The 20,839-nt window shown below is 45.1% G+C and overlaps 1 protein-coding gene across 7 annotated transcripts in view; it reads left to right on the forward strand.

The window, feature by feature from the left end:
- The window catches only part of TUBD1 (tubulin delta 1), a 32,151-nt gene extending 20,930 nt beyond the window's left edge, over window positions 1-11,221 (forward strand). For 4 of the 7 annotated variants that reach the window (XM_003278479.4, XM_003278481.4, XM_003278483.4 and 1 more), the window contains 3 exons: window positions 4,811-4,951; window positions 7,690-7,873; window positions 10,286-11,221. In XM_003278479.4, the coding sequence (XP_003278527.1) occupies window positions 4,811-4,951; window positions 7,690-7,873; window positions 10,286-10,388 (428 nt within the window). In that variant the 3' untranslated portion in view covers window positions 10,389-11,221. The remainder of the gene's footprint in view (window positions 1-4,810; window positions 4,952-7,689; window positions 7,874-10,285) is intronic. The other 3 variants (XM_030828376.1, XM_030828377.1, XM_030828378.1) reach the window with 1 other exon arrangement.
- The last annotated feature ends 9,618 nt before the right edge of the window (window positions 11,222-20,839 follow it).

Consider the following 20,839-nt stretch of genomic DNA (forward strand, 5'->3'; position numbering starts at 1 on the left):
GAAAGAGTACAAGGAAAGTAAAGTGTTTGAGGCTACAAATATCTTCATTCTGGCCAGGTGGGATGGCTCACACCTGTAATCCCAGCACTTTGGGAGGCCGAGGCAGGTGGAACACGAGGTCAGGAGATGGAGACCATCCTGGCTAACATGGTGAAACCCCGTCTCTACTAAAAATACAAAAAATTAGCCAGGCATGGTGGTGGGCGTCTGTAGTCCCAGCTACTCAGGAGGCTGAGGCAGGAGAATCGCTTGAACTTGGGAGGTGGAGGGAAGTTGCAGTGAGCCAAGATCGTGTCACTGCACTCCAGCCTCCGCGACAGAGCGAGACCCCGTCTCAAAAATAAATAAATATCATAATTCTGTTCTGCCATTGCATTCGAATGATAGTTTGGCCAGGGATAGGATTCTATGTTGGAAATCATTTTCTTTTTACTGAGTATTTCGAAGGCATTGCTCTATCATCTTCTCACTTGCAGCGTTGCTGTTGAGAAGTCTCAGGTCGTTCTGATTCCCAGTCCTATTTTGTTATCTCTTGAAGCTTTTAGGATTTTCTCTTTGTCCCCAACATTCTGAAAGTACTTGACGTGGGTCTTTGGTTTATCTCAGTAGAAGGTAAGCTTTATTTAATCTGTTTGGTTTTCTGTTGCATCTTTGGAGCCTGGAACAGTAAACGCTCTGTGATTATTTGCTGAGTTAGTTGCTCTGGGCACTGAATGGACCCTTATGGACATTGCAGACTTGTGTGGGTTTCACAGTAAGGTGATCTGCCTGGCCATTTTATTGCTGTACTTCCAAATATCATACTCAGCGTGTCTTATCTCTTGATCAGTTGCTTCCTCCTTCATCTCTTTCCTGAAGGCATAAGCCTGGCTGCCAGCCTTTTCAGAGCTGGACGAGGGAGACATAGACTGTTACACTTTCCTGCGAAAGCTGCTACTTTGTGACCTGATTTTCCAAAGGTTCTCTACAGGGCTGTGCCTGGTGTCACTGAGGCCAGAGCCTCCCAGGTTTAGCCTTTTCACAGCAGAAACCTCCTTCTAGAGTTGAAGAGCATACTCTTCCTACTGCAGGGAATGGGGAAGGAGCTCTCACTGCTTCTCAAATAGATTTTTAGTTAATCCTCCTGTTTTTTTCCACTGTGATTTTTTTTTTTTTTTTTTTTTTTTTTTTTTGAGATGGAGTCACACTCTGTCGCCCAAGATGATGCAATGGCATCATCTTGGCTCACTGCAACCTCCACCTCCCAGGTTCAGGTGATCCTCCTACCTTAGCCTTCCAAGTAGCCGGGATTACCAATGTATGAATGTGTACCACCGCGCCTAGCTAATTTTTGTATTTTTAGTAGAGATGGGGTTGTATCATGTTGGCCAGGCTGGTCTCGAGCTCCTAACCTCAAGTGATCCACCTGCCTCAAATTCCCAAAGTGCTGGGATTACAGACATAAGCCACCGTGACCAGCTTTTTTTTCACTTTGAAAAGTGTCTGGTCTACTTCCAGGACCTCAATTTTGGGCAAAATTTTTAGTTTTTTCTTGTTGTGCAGTCAGTAAACATTTGCTCTCCAGCTTCCAAAATTTTGTTGCTGTTATATTCTCTCCTGTTCCCTTTTTTCTTGTTTATGCTTATCCTTTTATTGATTAAGCAGGATCTGGGGAGACAGTGGCAGGAAGCTGATATGCTCAGTCTGTCGTGTGTAACTGGAAATCACTACTAGGTATTAATAGCATATATTATACCACAAATTAAGTTAGGCTTTTATACCATGGGAGCAGATTTTCTCAACATTTATTTGTAATATCTTACGGATTTTAGATTATAGTGCCAGAGGTTTGGAGATAAGTAGAAAGTTTACATGTAAATGTAGTGCTTCCTGAATTTTTTGGCCATAGCACCTGTTTTTCGAGCAATACCTGTTAATACCACAAGGAACACAATGTTCCTTAGAGTCATGTGAGACGTGCTGCTCTGAGCTCTCTTAGGTCAATAAACCACAGTTTGCTGAGTTCCCATGTGGAACTTTTAGGGTGTCAACATTTTTTCTTTTTTCTTTTTTTTGGGGGTGGGGGGACGGAATCTCGCTCTGTCACCCAGGCTGGAGTGCAGTGGTGCGATCTTGGCTCACTGCAACTTCTGCCTCCCAGTTGAAGTGATTCTTTTGCCTTAGCCTCCCGAATAGCTGGGACTATAGGTGCGCACCACCATGTCCGTCTAATTTTTGTATTTTTTTTAGGACAGACGGGGTTTCACCATATTGGCCAGGCTGGTCTTGAACTCCTGACCTTGTGATTCTCCCGCCTTGGCCTCCCAAAGTTCTGGGATTATAGGCATGAGCCACCATGCCCGGCCAGGTGTCAACATTTTTTCACAGTTGTATATTTTGAACATATAAATGTTTTGATACACATGTATGAATAGTATATGAATAAATATATATATATGGCACAAACCAGGTTGAAGGATCTAGCTTTATAACTCTTCATATATTCTCTGCTCTGTGGGAAGATTTGTTTTGTTTTGTTTTTGAGATGGGGTTTCACTCTGTCACGTAGGCTGGAGTGCAGTGGCGCAATCATAGCTCGATGCAACCTCAAAACTCCTGGGCTCAAGTGATCCGCCTATCGCAGCGTCCTATAGCTAGGACTACAAGTGTGTACCACCATAAGTGACTAATTTTGTTATTTATTTATTTATTTATTTTATTATTATTATTTTTTGAGATGGAGTCTCGCTCTGTCGCCAGGCTGGAGTGCAGTGGCGCAATATTGGCTGACTGCAACCTCCGCCTCCTGGGTTCAAGCGATTCCCCTGCCTCAGCCTCCTGAGTAGCTGGGACTACAGGCATGTGCCACCACACCCAGCTAATTTTTGTATTTTTAGTAGAGACGGGGTTTCACCATGTTGGCCAGGATGGTCTCGATCTCTTGAACTCGTGATCCCCCACTTCGGCCTCCCAAAGTGCTGGGATTACAGGCATGAGCCACTGCACCCGGCCTAATTTTGTTATTTCTTTTATTTTTGTAGAGATGGGGTCTGACTATGTTGCCCAGGCTAGTCTTGAACTCCTGGTTTCAAGTGATCCCTCCACCTCAACTTCTCAAAGTGCTGGGATTACAGGCATGAGCCACCGCGCCTGGCCTCTACGTAAAGATTTACCCTGTTTCTCTCACCATCAGTATCTGTTTCTGCATGTTCTACCATTAGGGAGAATACGTGATCCAGGAAGGAGCAAGGCGGAAGTTAATGCCTTTTTTTTTTTTTTTTTTTTTTGACATGGAGTCTCACTCTGTTGCCCAGGGTGGAGTGCAGTGGCACGATCTTGGCTCACTGCAGCCTCTGCCTCCTGGGTTCAAACGGTTCTCCTGCCTCAGCCTCCCAAGTAGCTGAGATTACAGGTGCCTGCCACCACGTCCGGCTAATTTTTTGTGTGTATTTTTAGTGGAGATGGGGTTTCACCATTTTGGCCAAGCTGGTCTCGAACTCCTCACCTCAAGTGATCCGCCTACCTCAGCCTCCCAAAGTGCTAGGATTACAGGCATAAGCCACCATGCCCGGCCTTGAAGTTAACGCCTTTTGTGACTTTTTGTGATGTTATTTCTGCAACATCCTTTTGGTTAAGGTCAGCCCTCTCCAGTGTGAGAGCATACTGCCCAAGGGCTTGAGTACCAGGAAGCAAAGATGATTGGAGTCATGTTGGAGGCTGACTACTGTTCTCTGCGCTGTCCCTAAGGCATGTCCTCCCACATGCAGTACACTCCTCCCCTCCCAAAGCCCGCAAAAGTTACATCCCATTAGCACATCGGTCCAAAATCTTATCCTCCAAAAACAGCGTGGATTTATACTCCCCAAGTGAGATTTCTCGCACCGTCACCCAGGCTGGAGTGCAGTGGCGCTATCGAGGCTCACGGCAGCCTCGACCTCCTGGGCTTAGGCATTCTCCCCACCCAGTTTCTCAAGTTGCTGGGACTATAGGTGCATGCCACAGATGCCAGACTAATTGTATTTTTTTAAGAAGCAGAGTCCACTATTTTGTGCAGGCTGGTCTCGAACTCCTGGACTCGAGAGATCCTCCCAGTGCAGCCTACCAAACTGCTGGGATTACAGGCATGAGCCACCACACCCATCCTAAGATTTCTTGAGTATAGCCCTTTGAGTACAGTTTTTTGCCTCAACAAAGTCTAGTGGAGTAGGCATAGGAGAATTGGTAGACCGTCCCTTTTAAACAGGAAAAATGATGCCTATAGTCCCAGCTACATCGGAGGATAAGGCAGGAGGATCATTTGAGCCCAGGAGTTCAAGGCTGCAGTGAGGTATGATCACACCTGTGAATAGCCACTGCACTCCAGCCTGGGTGACATAGCAAGAGACCCTGTCCAAAAAAAAACTAAAATACACATACCACAAGACCGTTTTTCTCCTCTTATTCAAAGCCATTTATAAAATCTCTTGCTTCTGGGCTGGGTGCAGTGGCTCACGCCTGTAATCCCAGCATTTTGGGAGGCTGAGGCAGGCAGATCATTCTAGGTCAGGAGTTCGAGACCAGCCTGGCCAACATGGTGAAACCCCGTCTCTACTAAAAATACAAACAAATTAGCTGGGCGTGATGGCACACACCTGTAATCCTGTGTACCCAGCTACTGGGGGAGACTGAGGCAGGAGAATCACTTGAACCTGGGAGACGGAGGTTGCAGTGAGCCGAGATCATGCCACTGCACTCCAGCCTGGGCTGGAGTCTCACAGAGTGAGACTCCATCTCAAAAAACTAAGTAAATAAAATAAAATAAAACCTCTTGCTTTTTTTTTTCTTTTGGTAGGTATTGATTGGCATGTACGGCCTCCTTTATCAGGACTTCCTCCTCTTGGTAAAATGTCTCTCAACAAGGACCTGCATTTTAATACTTCCATTGCTAACTTGGTCATTCTTCGTGGGAAAGATGTGCAAAGTGCAGATGTGGGTAAGAAATTCAGGTGAAAATTAAGATTTACATTTTGCACCTGTACATGTTATATGGTACAAATGGTTTTTAAAAAGTCCCTGTATTCTTGGAGAAAGAAAAGTAATAACTGTGTGTTTTAGTGGCAAAATTTGACCATGGTATCAGTATGTGACTAGAAACCAATATAGAAGTGGTTTAAACAAGATAAAAGTATAGTTCCTTTAGCCGGGTGTGGTAGCACACGCATGTAGTCCCAGTTATTTGGGAGGTTGAGGCAGAAGGATAGCTTGAGCCTAGGAGGTCAAGGCTGCAGTGAGCCATCATTATGGCACCGCCCTTCAGCCTGTGCAACAGAGCAAGACCCTGTCTCTATTAAAAAAAAAAAAAAAAAAAAGGAATTGTTTTCTGAACATCTGGCTGCCCTGTCACCCTTACTTTACCATCTGGCTGCCTCCTTATAGAAGTGAGCAGAGAAGGATCTCCCTTCTTTCCTTTTTTTTTTTTTTTTTTTTGAGACGGGGTCTCACTCTGTTGCCCAAGCTGGAGTGCAGTGGTGTGATCTCAGCTCAGTGCAACCTCCGCCTCCCGGGTTCAAGCAGTTCTGCTGCCTCAGCCTCCTGAGTAGCTGAGATTACAAGCGTGTGCCAGCATGCCTGGCTAATTTTTGTATTTTTAGTAGAAACGGGGTTTCTCCATGTTGGCCAGGCTGGTCTCAAACTCCTAACCTCAGGTGATCTGCCCACCTCAGCCTCCCAAAGTGTTGGGATTACAGGCGTGAGCCACTGCGCCCAGCTAGGCTGGCCTCCTTTTCTGAAAGTCCCATATCACACTTGAATTTCTGTCCCATTGACTGGGACCGTGTTCTGTGCCACACCTCACTGCAAGTTCAGTAAAAGTTTAGGGGAATTGATACTAAGGAAGAAGGCGTGAACAGGAATTGCTAAGGAGCAGGAATTGCTGGACAACCAGTGGTATCTGTGACAAGCATTTTGTTACAAATTTTTCAGGAAGTTGAAAGAGCATTATTCTTTTTGTGTGCGTGTGAGACAGAGTCTCACTCTGTCACCCAGGCTGGAGTGCAGTGGTGTAATCTCAGCTCACTGCAACATCTGCCTCCCAGGTTCAAATGATTCTCCTGCCTCAGCCTCCCGAGTAGCTGGGATTATAGGCGTGCGCCACCATGCCCGGTTGATTTTTGTATTTTTAGTAGAGATGGGGTTTGACCATATTGACCAGGCTGGTCTCAAACTCCAGACCTCAAGTGATCAGCCTGCCTTGGCCTCCCGTAGTGCTGGGATTACAGGTGTGAGTCACTGTTCCTGGCTGAAAGGGCATTATTCTTATTAGCTTTGTTTTTCTACGGCAAGTTTCCAGGTTCATTTTATCATGACTTCAGCAAGTATCATGTTTGCTACTTCTTGTTGTGATGCAAAGAAAACCAAGGCCCAGCACAGTGGCACGTATATGTAATCCCAGCACTTTGGCAGGCTAAGTCAGGAGGATCGCTTGAGGCTGGGAGTTCGAAACCAGCCTGGGCAACATAACGAGACCCCATCTCCACAAAGAATTTTAAACTTTAGCCAAGTATAGTGATGCACACCTGTAGTCCCAGCTACTAGGGAGACTGAAGCAGGAGGATCACTTGAACCCGGGAGTTTGAGGCTGCAGTGACCAATGATGGTGATGCCACTGTACTCCAGCCTGGGTGACAGAGTGAGATCCATTATCAAAAAGAAAAAAGAAAACCGAACAATCTAGTCCCTGTAATGCCCCTTAGAGAAAGAACAAATAATAATTAAAAATAGGGCCAGGCACAGTGGCTCTCACCTGTAATCCTAGCACTTTGGCAGAGGTGGGATGATTGCTTGGGCCCAGAAGTTTGAGGCCAGCTTGGGCAACATAGTGAGGCCCCATCTCTACAAAAAATAAAAATATTAGGCATGGTGGTGTGTGCCTGTAGTCCCAGCTACTTGGGAGGCTGAGGTAGGAGGATCACTTAAGGGCAGGAGGTGAAGGCTGCAGTGAGCCGTGATAGTGCCTCTGTACACCAGCCCGGTGACAAACCAAGATCCTGTCTCAAAAAAAAAAAAAAAAAACTAGCAGTATATTACGTTCAAATAAATGATCCATATTCATTGTACAGAAAAAAAAGGGACCAGTGCAGTGGCTCGTGCCTATAATCCTAGCACTTTGGGAGGCTGAGGCAGGTGGATCACTTGAGGCCAGGAGTTCGAGACCAGCCTGGCCAACATGGTGAAACCCCATCTCTACCAAAAATACAAAAATTAGCCGGGCATGGTGGCGGGCACCTGTAATCCCAGCTACTCAGGAGGCTAAGGTGGGAGGATTGCTTGAGCCCAGGAAGTAGAGGTTGCAGTGAGCCAACATCATGCCACTGCACCCCAGCCTGGGCGACAGGCTGTCTCAAAAAAAAAAAAAAAAGTAGTAATGATTCACACCTTTCAGAAAAGTGTTAAGAAGAATGCACACCACCATGTACAGCTAATATTTTTTATTTTTAGTAGAGATGGGGTTTTACTGTGTTGCCCAGGCTGGTCTCGAACTCCTGGGCTCAAGTGATCTACCCTCCTCCGCCTCCTAAATTGCTGGAAGTCACCACGCCAGCCATCACAAGTTTTAAAAGGCAAAATAAAAGATCTCTGATGAAATAGACAAGAAAATATCTGTTTGTTTATTTGTTTTCACAATTACTAATTTATGCTATAAAAAGACGGCTTATCTTGTTTTTACTTTAGAGGGATTTAAAGATCCAGCTCTCTACACTTCCTGGTTGAAGCCTGTTAATGCTTTCAATGTGTGGAAAACCCGGCGGGCCTTTAGCAAATATGAGAAGTCTGCAGTGTTGGTCAGCAATAGCCAGTTCTTAGTAAAACCACTTGATATGATTGTCGGGAAGGCATGGAATATGTTTGCTTCAAAGTAAGTATAAAATAAGTCTACAAACCTTTCTTTTCCTTTTTTTTTTTCTTTTTGAGACAGAGTCTCACTCTGTTTCCCAGGCTGGAGTGCAGTGGCACGATCTCGGCTCACTGCAACCTCCACCTCCTGGGTTTAAGTGATTCTCCTGCTGCAGCCTCCCAAGTAGCTGGGATTACAGGCGCCCACCACCACGCCCAGCTAATTTTTGTATTTTTAATAGAGGCAGGGTTTCACCATGTTGCTCAGGCTGGTCTCGAACTTCTGACCTCAGGATCTGCCCACCTTAGCCTCCCAAAGTGCTGGGATTACAGGCATGAGCCACCATGCACTGCAACCTTTCTAACCTATAAGCAGATACTGTAGCGTTAAAGCATGAGGTCTGATCTGCAGGAAGCATAGTTACTACTTTGTAGGTGTGAAGGTACGAAGCCTTGGGCACGTAACTTCAGGCTTCATTGCCTCATCTGTGTAAGTGGGTCCTAACTGAGTACCTGTCTGGTGAAGATTAGATAAGATAACCTTGTAAAACAGCTAGTACAGTGCCTGGCTAGTAAATGCTCAGTAATTATTTGACATTATTAAAGTAGAGTTTTATTATGAAGCAGGGACAGTAAGATAGTTTTCAAAAATAAGATCCAGCCAGGCATGGTGGCTCACACCTGCAATCCCAGCACTTTGGGAGGCTGAGGCGAGCAGATCAGCTGAGGTCAGGATTTCAAGACCAGCCTGGCCAACAGGGTGAAACCCCATCTCTATTAAAAATACAAAAATTAGCTTGGCATGGTGGTAGGTGCCTGTAAGCCCAGTTACTTGGGAGGCTGAGGCAGGAGAATCGCTTGAACCCAGGAGGTAGAGGTTGCAGAGAGCCGAGACTATGCCATTGCACTCCAGCCTGGGCGACAAGAGCGAGACTCTGTCTCAAAAAAAAATTGAATTAAATTTAAAAACATAAGATCCTTGGGAGGGTGGAAGATCCTTATGTTCCTCAATAAGATATATGATTAAATTCAACTCGGTTTGATACTAAGAAATGTCTACTTCATACTAACATGTTTTAGCAGATTTCTTGATCTCTACCACAGATCTACCAAAGCAAAATTCTTCAAATGACTGGACAAGGCTTCTAACTAACTTTTTCTTTTTTTTGAGATGGAGTTTCGCTATTGTTGCCCAGGCTGGAGTGCAATGGCACAATCTCCGCTCACTGCAACCTCTGCCTCCTGGGTTCAAGCAATTCTCCTGCCTCAGCCTCCCAAGTAGCTGGGATTACAGGCATGCACCACTACGCCCAGCTGATTTTGTATTTTTAGTAGAGACAGGGTTTCTCCATGTTGGTCGGGCTGGTCTCGAACTCCTGACCTCAGGTGATCTGCCCGCCTTGGCCTCCCAAGGTGCTGGGATTACCAGCGTGAGCCACTGTGCCCAGCCACCTATAACTTTCATTAGCTCGGATACCCCAGGGCCCAGCCATGCTGCATGTGACTATTCCATAAAACCCCACTCAGGCTGGGCGCAGTGGCTCACACCTGTAATTCCAGCACTTTCGGAGGCCAAGGTGGGCGAATCACAAGATCAGGAGTTTGAGACCAGCCTGGCCGACATGGTGAAACCCCATCTCTACTAAAAATACAAAAAGTAGCTGGACATGGTGGCGGGCACCTGTAATCCCAGCTACTCGGGAGGCTGAGGCAGGAGAATTGCTTGAACCTGGGAGGTGGAGGTTGTGGTGAGCCAAGATGGTGCCACTGCACTCCAGCCCAGGCAACAGTGCAAGACTCTGTCTCAAAAAAAAAAAAAAAACCCACTTCACAGGGCCATGAACTCTGTCCTCTTCTGGTGTCTTTCCCTTCCTACTCTCATTGAATGGTAGCAGCCATTATTATGTCAATTTAATTCATGTCTGCCCTTGATACTTTTTGCACATGATTTTTGTGCCTCCGAACATTTGCGGGGAGCAGCCAAGCGCAGTGGCTAACACTTCTAACCCCAGCACTTGGGAAGGCCAAGGCAGGTGGATCACTTGAGGCCAGGAATTCGAGACCAGCCTGGCCAACATGGTGAAACCCCACCTCTACTAAAAATACAAAAATTAGCCGGGCGTGGTGGCATGCACCTGCAGTCCCAGGTACTCGGGAGGCTGAGGCAGGAGAATCGCTTGAACCCGGGAGGTGGAGGTTGCAGTGAGCCGAGATCACGCCACTGCACTCCAGCCTTGGGTGACAGAGCGAGACGCCATCTCAAAAAAAAAAAAAAAAATCCCTGCTCTTTGGAGTAAACAAAGCAAACGTAAGACCTTCTGAACGATTATGTGATCTTCAGATGTTCATGAGCTAGAAAGGTCTGTTTATTGTTTGTTACTCGTTTGCCAGACATTTTTTATTTTGTAATTTCTGCTTTTTTTTTTTCTACCAGAGCCTACATTCATCAGTACACAAAATTTGGAATTGAAGAAGAGGACTTTTTAGACAGTTTCACGTCCTTAGAGCAGGTTGTTGCCAGTTACTGTAACCTCTGATCTTGAACAATGGGAAAAGTACCTTAAGGCATTTTTGGACTAAAATATTTTCAATATTATTTTCTCTGTAAAGTTTTCAAAGTTCTCCATCCTGGCTAACACGGTGAAACCCTGTCTCTACTAAATTACAAAAAATTAGCCGGACGTGGTGGCGGGCGCCTATAGTCCCAGCTACTTGGGAGGCTGAGGCAGGAGAATGGCGTGAACCCAGGAGGCGGAGCTTGCAGTGAGCCGAGATCGCACCACTGCACTCCAGCCTGAGCGACAGAGCAAGACTCCATCTCAAAAAAAAAAAAAAAAAAGTTTTCGAAGTTCCATTCTGTTACAGTAACCACGTAGAATGCTGAGTCTATTCTGCATACTATGCCGACAGAAAAGGAAGAAAACTTTTTAAATGGAGAATCGCATGTTTTCAATGAAAACATTCACTTGGTATTTCATTTGTAAGAAAAAAAATGGTGCTTTTATAAAGAACTTTGGGGAAACACTTTGCTGAAATGTTGGGACTCTGGAACTAGCCAAGAAAAGAGAATATTCTCTTTGTCTACATGTTCCTAAATCTTTACTACAAAACAACTGCAAAAACAACTCACAAAGCATGAACCAAACTTTCACAGCATAACTTCAAGCTAAGGAATTGTAATTCTGTACTTAATATATTCATGTTTGAAATGAATGCTTTGAACCACAGGAGGGAGATGTTGTCAAATGCTACAGTGTGAACATGTCTTTGGAATATTCTGTAACAGGGTAAGTTTCCACTCTAAGCAGCTATTTAAAAATAAATATGAGGATTTGGGTAATAAATGCTTATGCTTAAGTACAAAAGTAAATAGCTAAATGTGTACTTAGTGTGCTTTTCTTAAACTTTTTGGGCATGAGAAAATTGGGTCAGATTTTGTTTTGGATCTTGGAATGCCAGAGCAGATATTGATTTTATTCAATTATTGCTTTAAAATTACTTATAATGGGCTGGGCATGGTGGCTCACACCTGTAATCCCAACATTTTGGGAGGGCAAAGTGGGAGGATCACTTGAGGCCAGGAGTTTGAGACCAGCCTGAGAAATACAGTAAGACCCCCATCTCTACAAAAAAACACATTTTAATTAGCTGGGTGTGGTGGTATACACTTGTGGTCCAAGCTACTTTGGAGCTTTGGGTGGGAGGATCACTTGAGCCTGGGAGGTCGAGGCTGCAGTGAACTGATATCGTGCCTCTGCATTCCAGCCCCGGTGACAGAGTAAGACTGTCTCAAAAAAAAAAAAAAGGAAATTACTTATAGGTATTCAGCTGGTACAGATGATGGTTATATGCTTTTCAGTAAAAGGGGTAAGAATTTTCACCTAAATTTTTCACTAAGTTGAGAAAATTATCACCAAGGAAATATAGTTACTTGATGAAATTGACACACAAGATACGGGTTTCACCCAAGACAAAACATGCTTGGAAATTGACAACTGAGTTTGAAGGGAATGTTGTATTTCCATAAAACACATCACATGCAATATATTAACAAAATGTAAAATGATAAACAAATAGGAACATTTGCCCTTTCTGCCAAATCTACCAGTAGTGACTTTTATATGGAAAAATGACAGTTCACAGCTTTACTAGTTCTTCTTTTCCTTTCCATATGGAAATGATTACCTTTTTGCTGTTTTTCTTATCAACTGTTGCTATGATTTAAAATACTGAACCATATCTTATTTCTAAGGAATGTAAAAAGTGGTCGGTTCTGCTGCTAAAAGGCACACCCCACTGCTGCATTTTGTTAACCCAAGTATACTTGAAAAATAATTAGATCATAATTTTTAGAAAACAAGTTAAAGTAATTGTTAGGCATAAGCATTGAAGAGATCCACAGACTGAAACATTTCCCAGACTAAACCAGCATTCATGAAGATCTGTAACTGAGCATCTCACCAGGGGTTAATCTGATTCTGAGGAACCTTGCTAGAAGTTAACTTGAAAGAAAGTCATAAGTTGAAATCATTTGACATTTGAGAAAATTCATGAGGTACCAATAGGGGCAAGTATATTTCTAATTTGGCAACTCTTGGAATCATTAGTAGGTGAATATTAGAAGGAAATCCCAACTAGACAGAGCTCTGGGTCCACTTACTTATGCTATTTGACCCTTTTTTGTGATCCACAACTGCATTATTTGATATGTATGGTTACCTATTACATGTGTGTGTGTGTGTGTGTGTGTGTGTATATTTTTTTTTTGTTTTTGAGACAGCGTCTCGCTCCATCACCCAGGCTGGAGTGCAGTAGCATGATCTCAGCTCACTGCAGCCTCAACCTCCCAGGCTCAAGCAATCCTCCCACCTTAGCCTCACTAATAACTGGGACTATAGGTGTGCACCACCATGCCCAGCTAATTTTTGTATTTTTGGTAGAGATGAGGTTTCCTCATGTTGCCTAGGCTGGTTTCAAACTCCTGGGCTCAGGCTATCTACCTGCCTCGGCCTCCCAAAGTGCTGAGATTACAGGCGTGAGCCACCATACTTGGACAATACCTAAATATTTTAAAGCTTGGGTTAAAACGTTTACATGGAAAATAATTTTTTTCTTGTCTACTCGGAATAACAAAATGTTTGCTATTAAAGTTGTGATTTTAAGTTAAAAATTAACACCAAGATGCTGATGTCAAAACTTCCAAATGGGGTGGCATTGGAAATGTACCTTGATTTGTGTGGAGATAATGGCCAGTCAGCCAGGACAACATTGGCTCCCTTAGCTCCTGGGCATACAGATCCAGAAAACTTGGAAAGTGTAATTTCTTAGATTACGGGATAACTGGCACGTTACGTTGTCAAACATTATCCTGCAGAACCAGAATGCACCCCTATGGACAAAGAGCACAGTGTGAATGCAAACTGTTTCTTATTGTCAAGCTCTTTCTCTCTTATCTTCCCCAATCTGTGCTCTTCTCAAGAGCTTAAGCTGTAGAACCTGTTTTTTCCCATGCATTCCCCACTTCCAGCCCTGGGATCTCCCCGAAAACTCCCCTCCCCCATCCACCCTTACTATTCAATCTACAACGTCTTTCAACATCTTTCTCCTATATTTTACCCATCACTTAGAACTCACTAAGTATGCCAACAATTCACTATTATCAGCCAATTCATCCATTCAACCAGTATCTATTCAGTGCCAGGCATTGAGGAAGATGTTAAGGATACAGGGATCAATGCTACCTTGTCTGAATGAAGAAGCTTTTTGGGATGTTTAGTGCTACAATTCTAGCTTCCTAATTATTGCTTGTTATCTTGCCTCTGTGCATATTCACCTTTTTTCCAGGAAAGAATGTGGTCCAAGAAAGAACAATGAACTCAGAGCTCTGGTCTGGGCTAGACTTAAGTGTTGAAATGTCTCTTCACTGGCTCTGCAGGCTCTATAGACTCTACTTTGCAGTATACACACTATTGATTCTTCTCCTGACCACCATGTGTATCACACTTGAATTCCTGTCCAAAATTTTCTTTTAAAACATACTGCATATGTCCCTAACCCACTATATTCTCTCATGAGCCCAAAGTTTGGCAGATACCCCTTTCTTGTTCTGCCACCTACCCACCAAATATGACTTTAACCACTAGCTTGTCATTTTGGGCCAACAATCATTTATTTTATTTTATTATTTTATTTTTGAGATAAGGTCTCACTCTCTTGCCCAAGCTGGAGTGCAGTGGTGCAATCATGGCTCACTGCAGCCTCAACCTCCCAAGCTCAAGTGATCCTCCTGCCTCAACCTGCTGAGTAGCTGGGGCTACAGTGGTACACCACTACACTTGGCTAATTTTTTTTATTTTTAGTAGAGAAAAGGTCTGACTATGTTGCCCAGGCTGGTCTCAAACTCTGAGGCCCAAGTAATCCTCCTACCTCAGCCTTGCAATGGCCCTCCCTCCTCGGATTACAGGTGTGAGCCACTGCACCTGGCCAACCAACAGTCATTTATGTTAAGAGATATTTCCTCAACTGTATCAATCATATTGTTTCCTATGGGTTTGAGGAATGTAAGCTAAAAAAACTGGCTTTAGCCAGGCACGGTGGCTTATGCCTGTAATCCCAGCACTTTGGAAGGCTGAGGCAGGTGGATCACCTGAGGTTGGGAGTTCAAGACCAGCCTGGCCAACATGGTGAAACCCCATCTCTACTAAAAATACAAAAAATTAGCTGGGCGTGGTGATGCACATCTGTAATCCCAGCTACTTGGGAGGCTGAGGCAGGAGAATCGCTTGAATCCGGGAGGCCAAGGTTGCAGTGAGCTGAGATCGTGCCACTACATTATAGCCTGGCCGACAGAGCAAGACTCCATGTCAAGAAAAAAAAAAAGCAAAAAACTGGCTTTATATGTTTAAATAACTTCCTACTCCTACACCCTGAAATGTCTCAGATGATGCAATGTCAATCTTATTAATAGATGGAAAACCATTTCCGCAAGCAGGAATGCTTGCACAAGGAGTTAAGATAAACAACGTAAATATTTCAAGTTTCTGGGAAACATAATGTCAGGTCAGTGTATGGCATTCCAGCTGTGGAAAAGGGGAAAAGATACAAAGTCCTAATCATTTAGACTCTAGGGAGCCAGTGAAACAGGAAGAGATGAAAAGAAAGGTCAGGGGAACTGATCATGCCCCCAAAGAACTGCTAAAAAAGAAACTTGATGGGTTTTGAATTATAAACTTTACCTAATATAAACCAAAAATAAAATTCTAAGCCTTCGAACATCTGAATGGATCCCTCCTATCGGCAAGGGCATTCCAAAGCTAACCTGAAAAACTAGTTCAGGCCATGATGGAAAGGGGGTAGGGTCAGACAGACTTACACCCTGTTCCCTTTTGGAATTGATAGAACAGACTCTTTTTTTTTTTTTTTTTTTTGAGACAGAGTCTCGCTCTGTCTCCCAGGCTGGAGTGCAGCGGCGCGATCTCAGCTCACTGCAAGCTCCACCTCCTGGGTTCACGCCATTCTCCTGCCTCAGCCTCCGGAATAGCTGGGACTACAGGCGCTCGCCACCACGCCTGGCAAAAACTTTTTTGTATTTTTAGTAGAGACGGGGTTTCACCATATTAGCCAGGATGGTCTCGATCTCCTGACCTCATGATCCACCCGCCTCGGCCTCCCAAAGTGCTGGGATTACAGGCGTGAGCCACCGCGCCCAGCCAGAACAGACTCTTTTACGTCTGGTAACAAACATTTACACTCATTGTTCTCTCCTTCCAAAGCCTGCTACCTGGAGGCTTCACCTGCATAAAACCCTGGTCTCCACAACCCCTTATCTCAACCCAGACATTCCAAAGTTTTTAGACAATAACGTAACTCTTTCAGCCAATTAAATTTTTTTTTTCTTTTGACACAGAGTCTTGCTGTGTCACCTAGGCTGGTATGCAGTGGTGCAATCTTGGGTCATTGCAACCTCTGCCTCCCAGGTTCAAGCGATTCTCCTGCCTCAGCCTCCCAAGTAGCTGGGGTTACAGGCCTATGCCAAAACACCCAGCTAATTTTTGTATTTTTGTAGTAGAGATGGGGTTTAGTAGAGACGGGGCCTCCCAAAGTGCTGGGATTACAGGCGTGAGCCACCGTGTCTGGCCTTGATTATTATTTTTGAGACAGAGTCTCACTTTGTCGCCCAGGCTGGAGTGCAGTGGCACAATCATGGCTCACTGCAGCCTTGACCTCCTCTGGCTCCAGCCATCCTCCCACCTCTGTCTCCTGAGTAGCTGGACCACAGCTGTGTGCCACAACGCCCTGCTAATGTTTGTATTTTTTGCACAGACAGGGTTTTCTTCATTTTTACCAGGCTGGTCTCAAACTCCTGAGCTCAAGCAATCCACCTGCCTCAGCCTCCCAAAGTGCTGGGATAACAGACATGAGCCACCGCGCCTGACCTCACTTTTTCTTTCCTTTTTCCTTTTTTTTTTTGAGACAGAGTCTCAGTCTGTCACCCAGAAGTAGAATGCAGTGGCACAATCTTGGCTCACTGCAACCTCCACCTCCTGAGCTCAAGCAATCCTCCCACCTCAGCCTCCTGAGTAGCTGGGACTACAAGCAGGCGCCACCATGCTTGGCTAATTTTTAAATATTTTGTAGAGACGAGGTTTCATTATATTGTCTGGGCTGGTCTCAAACTCCTGGGCTCAAGTGATCTTCCCACCTCAGCCTCCTAAAGTGCTGGGATGACAGGCGTGAGCCACTGTGTCCAGCCCTTTTTTATACTTTTTGAAACATAGCAAGTAAATTGTTTGTTGTTATTGTCGTTTTTGAGACAGGGTTTTGCTCTTGTTGTCCAGACTGGAGTGCAATGGTGCGATCTAGGCTCACTGCAACCTCTGCCTCCTGGGTTCAAAAGATTCTCCCGCCTCAGCCTCCTAAGTAGCTGGGATTACAGGCACCCGCCACCACGCCCAGCTAATTTTGTATTTTTAGTAGAGACGGGGTTTCTCCATGTTGGTCAGGCTGGTCTCAAACTCCCAACCTCAGGTGATCCACCCGCCTCGGCCTCCCAAAGCACTGGGATTACAGGCGTGAGCCACCGTGCCTGGCAGTACATTGTTTTAAAATTAGGTATATGGGTTGCAGTGTATTTCTATGAGACAGGCTGTTCTAAATATTTCAGGAGCAAACTGCTGGGAATTGTAGAAACTGGAGTTGAACAGAATTTGTCCTTACTAGGTGAGAGGTCATGGGAACATGATGCTAAGAAACATGACATAAGGTAAAAGACGGGAGTTTCCTTTTTGATGAAAAAAGGCCTTTGCTTAAGCTCGACTCATGCGATGAGTATGAAGGAGGCAGGATGTGAGCTTAATTCAACAAACATCGACTGAACACCTGCAAGGAAGGACACTGTGCTAGGGCAGGGTAATAATGAGTTAGACCTGGCCTCTGGCCACTAGGGGGCCACCACTTGGCATATTCTTTGCTGAAGAGCATATGCCTGACTCTTGGTAAAGACTCCATGTTTACTGAACAGATTAACATCAATGTCTAAAAACTCTGGAAGAAATGTAAAGCTGCAACCCTACAGGCACACAGCGAATGAAGCCCGTTAAAGCCCCCATTATGAGACAATTTGAAGAGTGGAAGAATGTCTGGTAAATCAGAAGATGGTAATAAGTAGTAGTAAGAAACATCGTTGGGCTAGTCACGGTGGCTCATGCCTGTAATCCCAGTACTTTGAGGGGTTGAGGTGGGCAGGTCACTTGCGGCAAGGAGTTTGAAACCAGCCTGGCCAACATGGTGAAACCCGTCTCTACTAAAAATACAAAAATTAGCCAGGCATGGTGGCGCATGCGCCTGTAATCCCAGCACTTTGGGAGGCTGAGGTGGGCAGGTAACTTGAGGTCAGGAGTTCGAGACCAGCCCGGCCAATATAGTGAAACCCTGTCTCTACTAAAAATACAAAAATTAGCCAAGTGTAATGCACCTGTAATCCCAGTTACTCTGGAGGTGGAGGCATGAGAATTGCTTGAGCCTGGGGTGGCAGAGGTTGCAGTGAGCCAAGGTCGTGCCAGTGAACTCCAGCCTGGGCAACAGAGTGAGACTCTGTCTTAAAAAAAAAAAATGGCGGTGGCACGTGATCCAGCACTGGAGGGGGCAACAGAGTGAGACCCTGTCTTAAAAAAAAAAAAACTGTTATCAGTACTGAGAGGCAGGAAATGTGAACCGGAGCGGAGTTGCAGTGACGAATGCGCCACTGCACTCCAGCCTGGCAAGGACTCTGTCTCAAAAAAAAAAAAAAAAAAAAAATTGTTCTGCAAATTGTCACATAGATGGGGTGTAGGAACTCCTGGACACTCCAAGTTCATCCGGGTGGCACAGGAAGAAGGGAGAAATTAAAGATTAACTTTGGGGACTTAACGTCTGAACATGTTCTTCTAATGAACACTGCCTACTTCAGGGAAGACTAATAAATATACCACAAAAAATAAATGAAGCAGTCTAAAAAGAAGTATATAAAGTAGGAAAACTTTTGTGTATGAAAGAAGTTTTTACTTCTTCTTACAGAGATCAGGGAGTCTTTTATGCTCAGATGAATTCTTTATAATTGAAGGAGAAAATGCAGAACATCTGAAAACTTCTTTGATCTCGTACGTTTTTCTAAAAGCAGTGCCCTCCCTTTTCCTTCTGAGATTGTGCAAAGTACTTTCATACACACTTTCTACCAGGAAGGCATCTCATTATGTCTGATTCCATCAGAAAGCCGGGAACAGGGACACCCCAGTCCTCCCAGGCTTTGAGAACTACGCACCCACGTGGGAGGGGAACATACAAGCAGATCTCTCCCTCTGAACTCTGGTACTCCTGGAGAGTGGTGTCATTGTGGTTATATGTTGTTTATTCTGAGCTCCTAGCCAGCCAACTTCAATAAGCAATAACTCATTTACTGAAACATGTAAACAGGCTCAGCACCAAAGCAGCCAAATGGAAAGCCGCCTCAACCACATGCTCCAGAAGGTGTAACAAAGTCGTGATTCTGCCTTTTGGCTTGGCAAAGGCAGTTGGGAAGATGCCCTCACGCTGACTTGGGAACACTCTTGACCTCTGGGTTCTAGGATGCAGCCACTGCTGTCTAGGCTAGCACTGCTGGAATCTTGGACTCCGGTAGAAACATACAGGAAATCACATTGCCAAACTTTTCTCCTTATAAAGACAGATGATCTCTCCAGGAACTACCATCCTCTCAGTTCTCAAAGGGAGGGGCCATTGGTTAAGCCAGTGGGATACTGGGGAGAGGAATTTTAAAAGTTTACTGTGGCCCTGAGGTCCAGTCACAGTGCCATCTCTTTAACAACACCACCACATAACCAGGCTTAAGGACATGTTACCCTGGAGAATTCTCTGAAGAAGTCCAGCTTATTCACTGACAGACGTTACAGTGTGGTGTAAAGAACGGCGCATTCACTAGAAGTTTCGGAGTTAGGAAGCCTGAGATACAGAATATTACAGGCTCCACCATCCTATTGGTCATTATCACCCCTCCACATATTCAAAACAGAATAGTCTGTCTTCCTCAGACTTGCCTTCTTTATATTTCTGGCTTGGTGATGGGCATTGCTGTCTTTTCAGGGGTTCTTTGGGTCCTTCCTTGCCATTTTCTTTCTTTTTTTTTTTAGATGGAGTCTCTCTCTGTTGCCCAGGCTGGAGTGCAGTGGCGCAATCTGGGCTCACTGCAACCTCTGCCTCCTAGGGTTCAAATGATCCTCCCATCTCAACCCCCCAAGTAGCTGGACCTACAGTAGCGTTTCAACCTGCCCAGCTAATTTTTTGTTTTTTCTTTTTTTTGAGACAGTTTCGCTCTTGTTGCCCAGGCTAGGGTGCAATGGCACGATCTCGGCTCACCACAACCTCTGCCTCCCGGGTTCAAGCAATTCTCCTGCCTCAGCCTCCCAAGTAGCTGAGATTACAGGCATGTGCCACCACGCCCAGCTAATTTTGTATTTTTAGTGGAGACGGGGTTTCTCCATGTAGGTCAGGCTGGTCTCGAACTCCTGACTTCAGGTGATCTGCACATCTCGGCCTCCCAATGTGCTGGGATTACAGGCGTGAGCCACTGCACCCAGCCCAATTTTTCGTATTTTTTGTAGAGTCAGGGTTTCACCATGTTAGCCAGGCTGGTCTTGAACTCCTGAGTTCAGGTGATCCACCAGCCTCTGCCTCCCAAAATGCTAGGATTACAGGCATGAGCTAACTCCCCGGTCACCCATTGTTTTTCTAATGCTTTTTTTCTCTCTCTCTCTCTTTCTCTCTCATTTTTTTCTTTTTCTTTTCTTTCTTTTTTTTTTTTTTTTTGGAGACAGAGTCTCCCTCTGTCACCCAGGCTAGAGTGCAGTGGCTCTTATCTCGGCTCATTGCAACCTCTGCCTCCCAGGTTCAAGCGATTCTCCTGCCTCAGCTTTTTGAGTAGCTGGGACTACAGGCACCCTCCACCACCCCTGGCTAATTTTTGTATTTTTAGTAGAGACGGGGTTTCACCATGTTGGCCAGGATGGTCTCGAACTCCTGACCTCAGGTGATCCGCCAGTCTCAGCCTGCCAGTGTTGGGATTACAGGCGTGAGCCGCCATACCCGGCCGGTGTGCAGTTTTGTTTTTTTTTTTGAGACGGAGTCTCGCTCTTTCGCCCAGGCCAGACTGCAGTGGCACTATCCTGGCTCACTGCAAGCTCCGCCTCCCGGGTTCACGCCATTTTCCTGCCTCAGCCTCCTGAGTAACTGGGACTACAGGCACCCGCCACCGCGCCCGGCTAAGTTTTTGTATTTTTAGTAGAGATGGGGTTTCACCGTATTAGCCAGGATGGTCCTGATCTCCTGACCTTATGATCTGCCTGCCTCGGCCTCCAAAAGTGCTGGGATTACAGGCATGAGCCACCGTGCCCAGCCCCGGTATGCAGTTTTTTAAAAGAAATCTTAGTAGCTATCTTTTTAAGGAATAGAATGGGAG

Source organism: Nomascus leucogenys, chromosome 14 (assembly GCF_006542625.1).
Source record: "Nomascus leucogenys isolate Asia chromosome 14, Asia_NLE_v1, whole genome shotgun sequence".
Lineage (NCBI taxonomy): Eukaryota > Metazoa > Chordata > Mammalia > Primates > Hylobatidae > Nomascus > Nomascus leucogenys.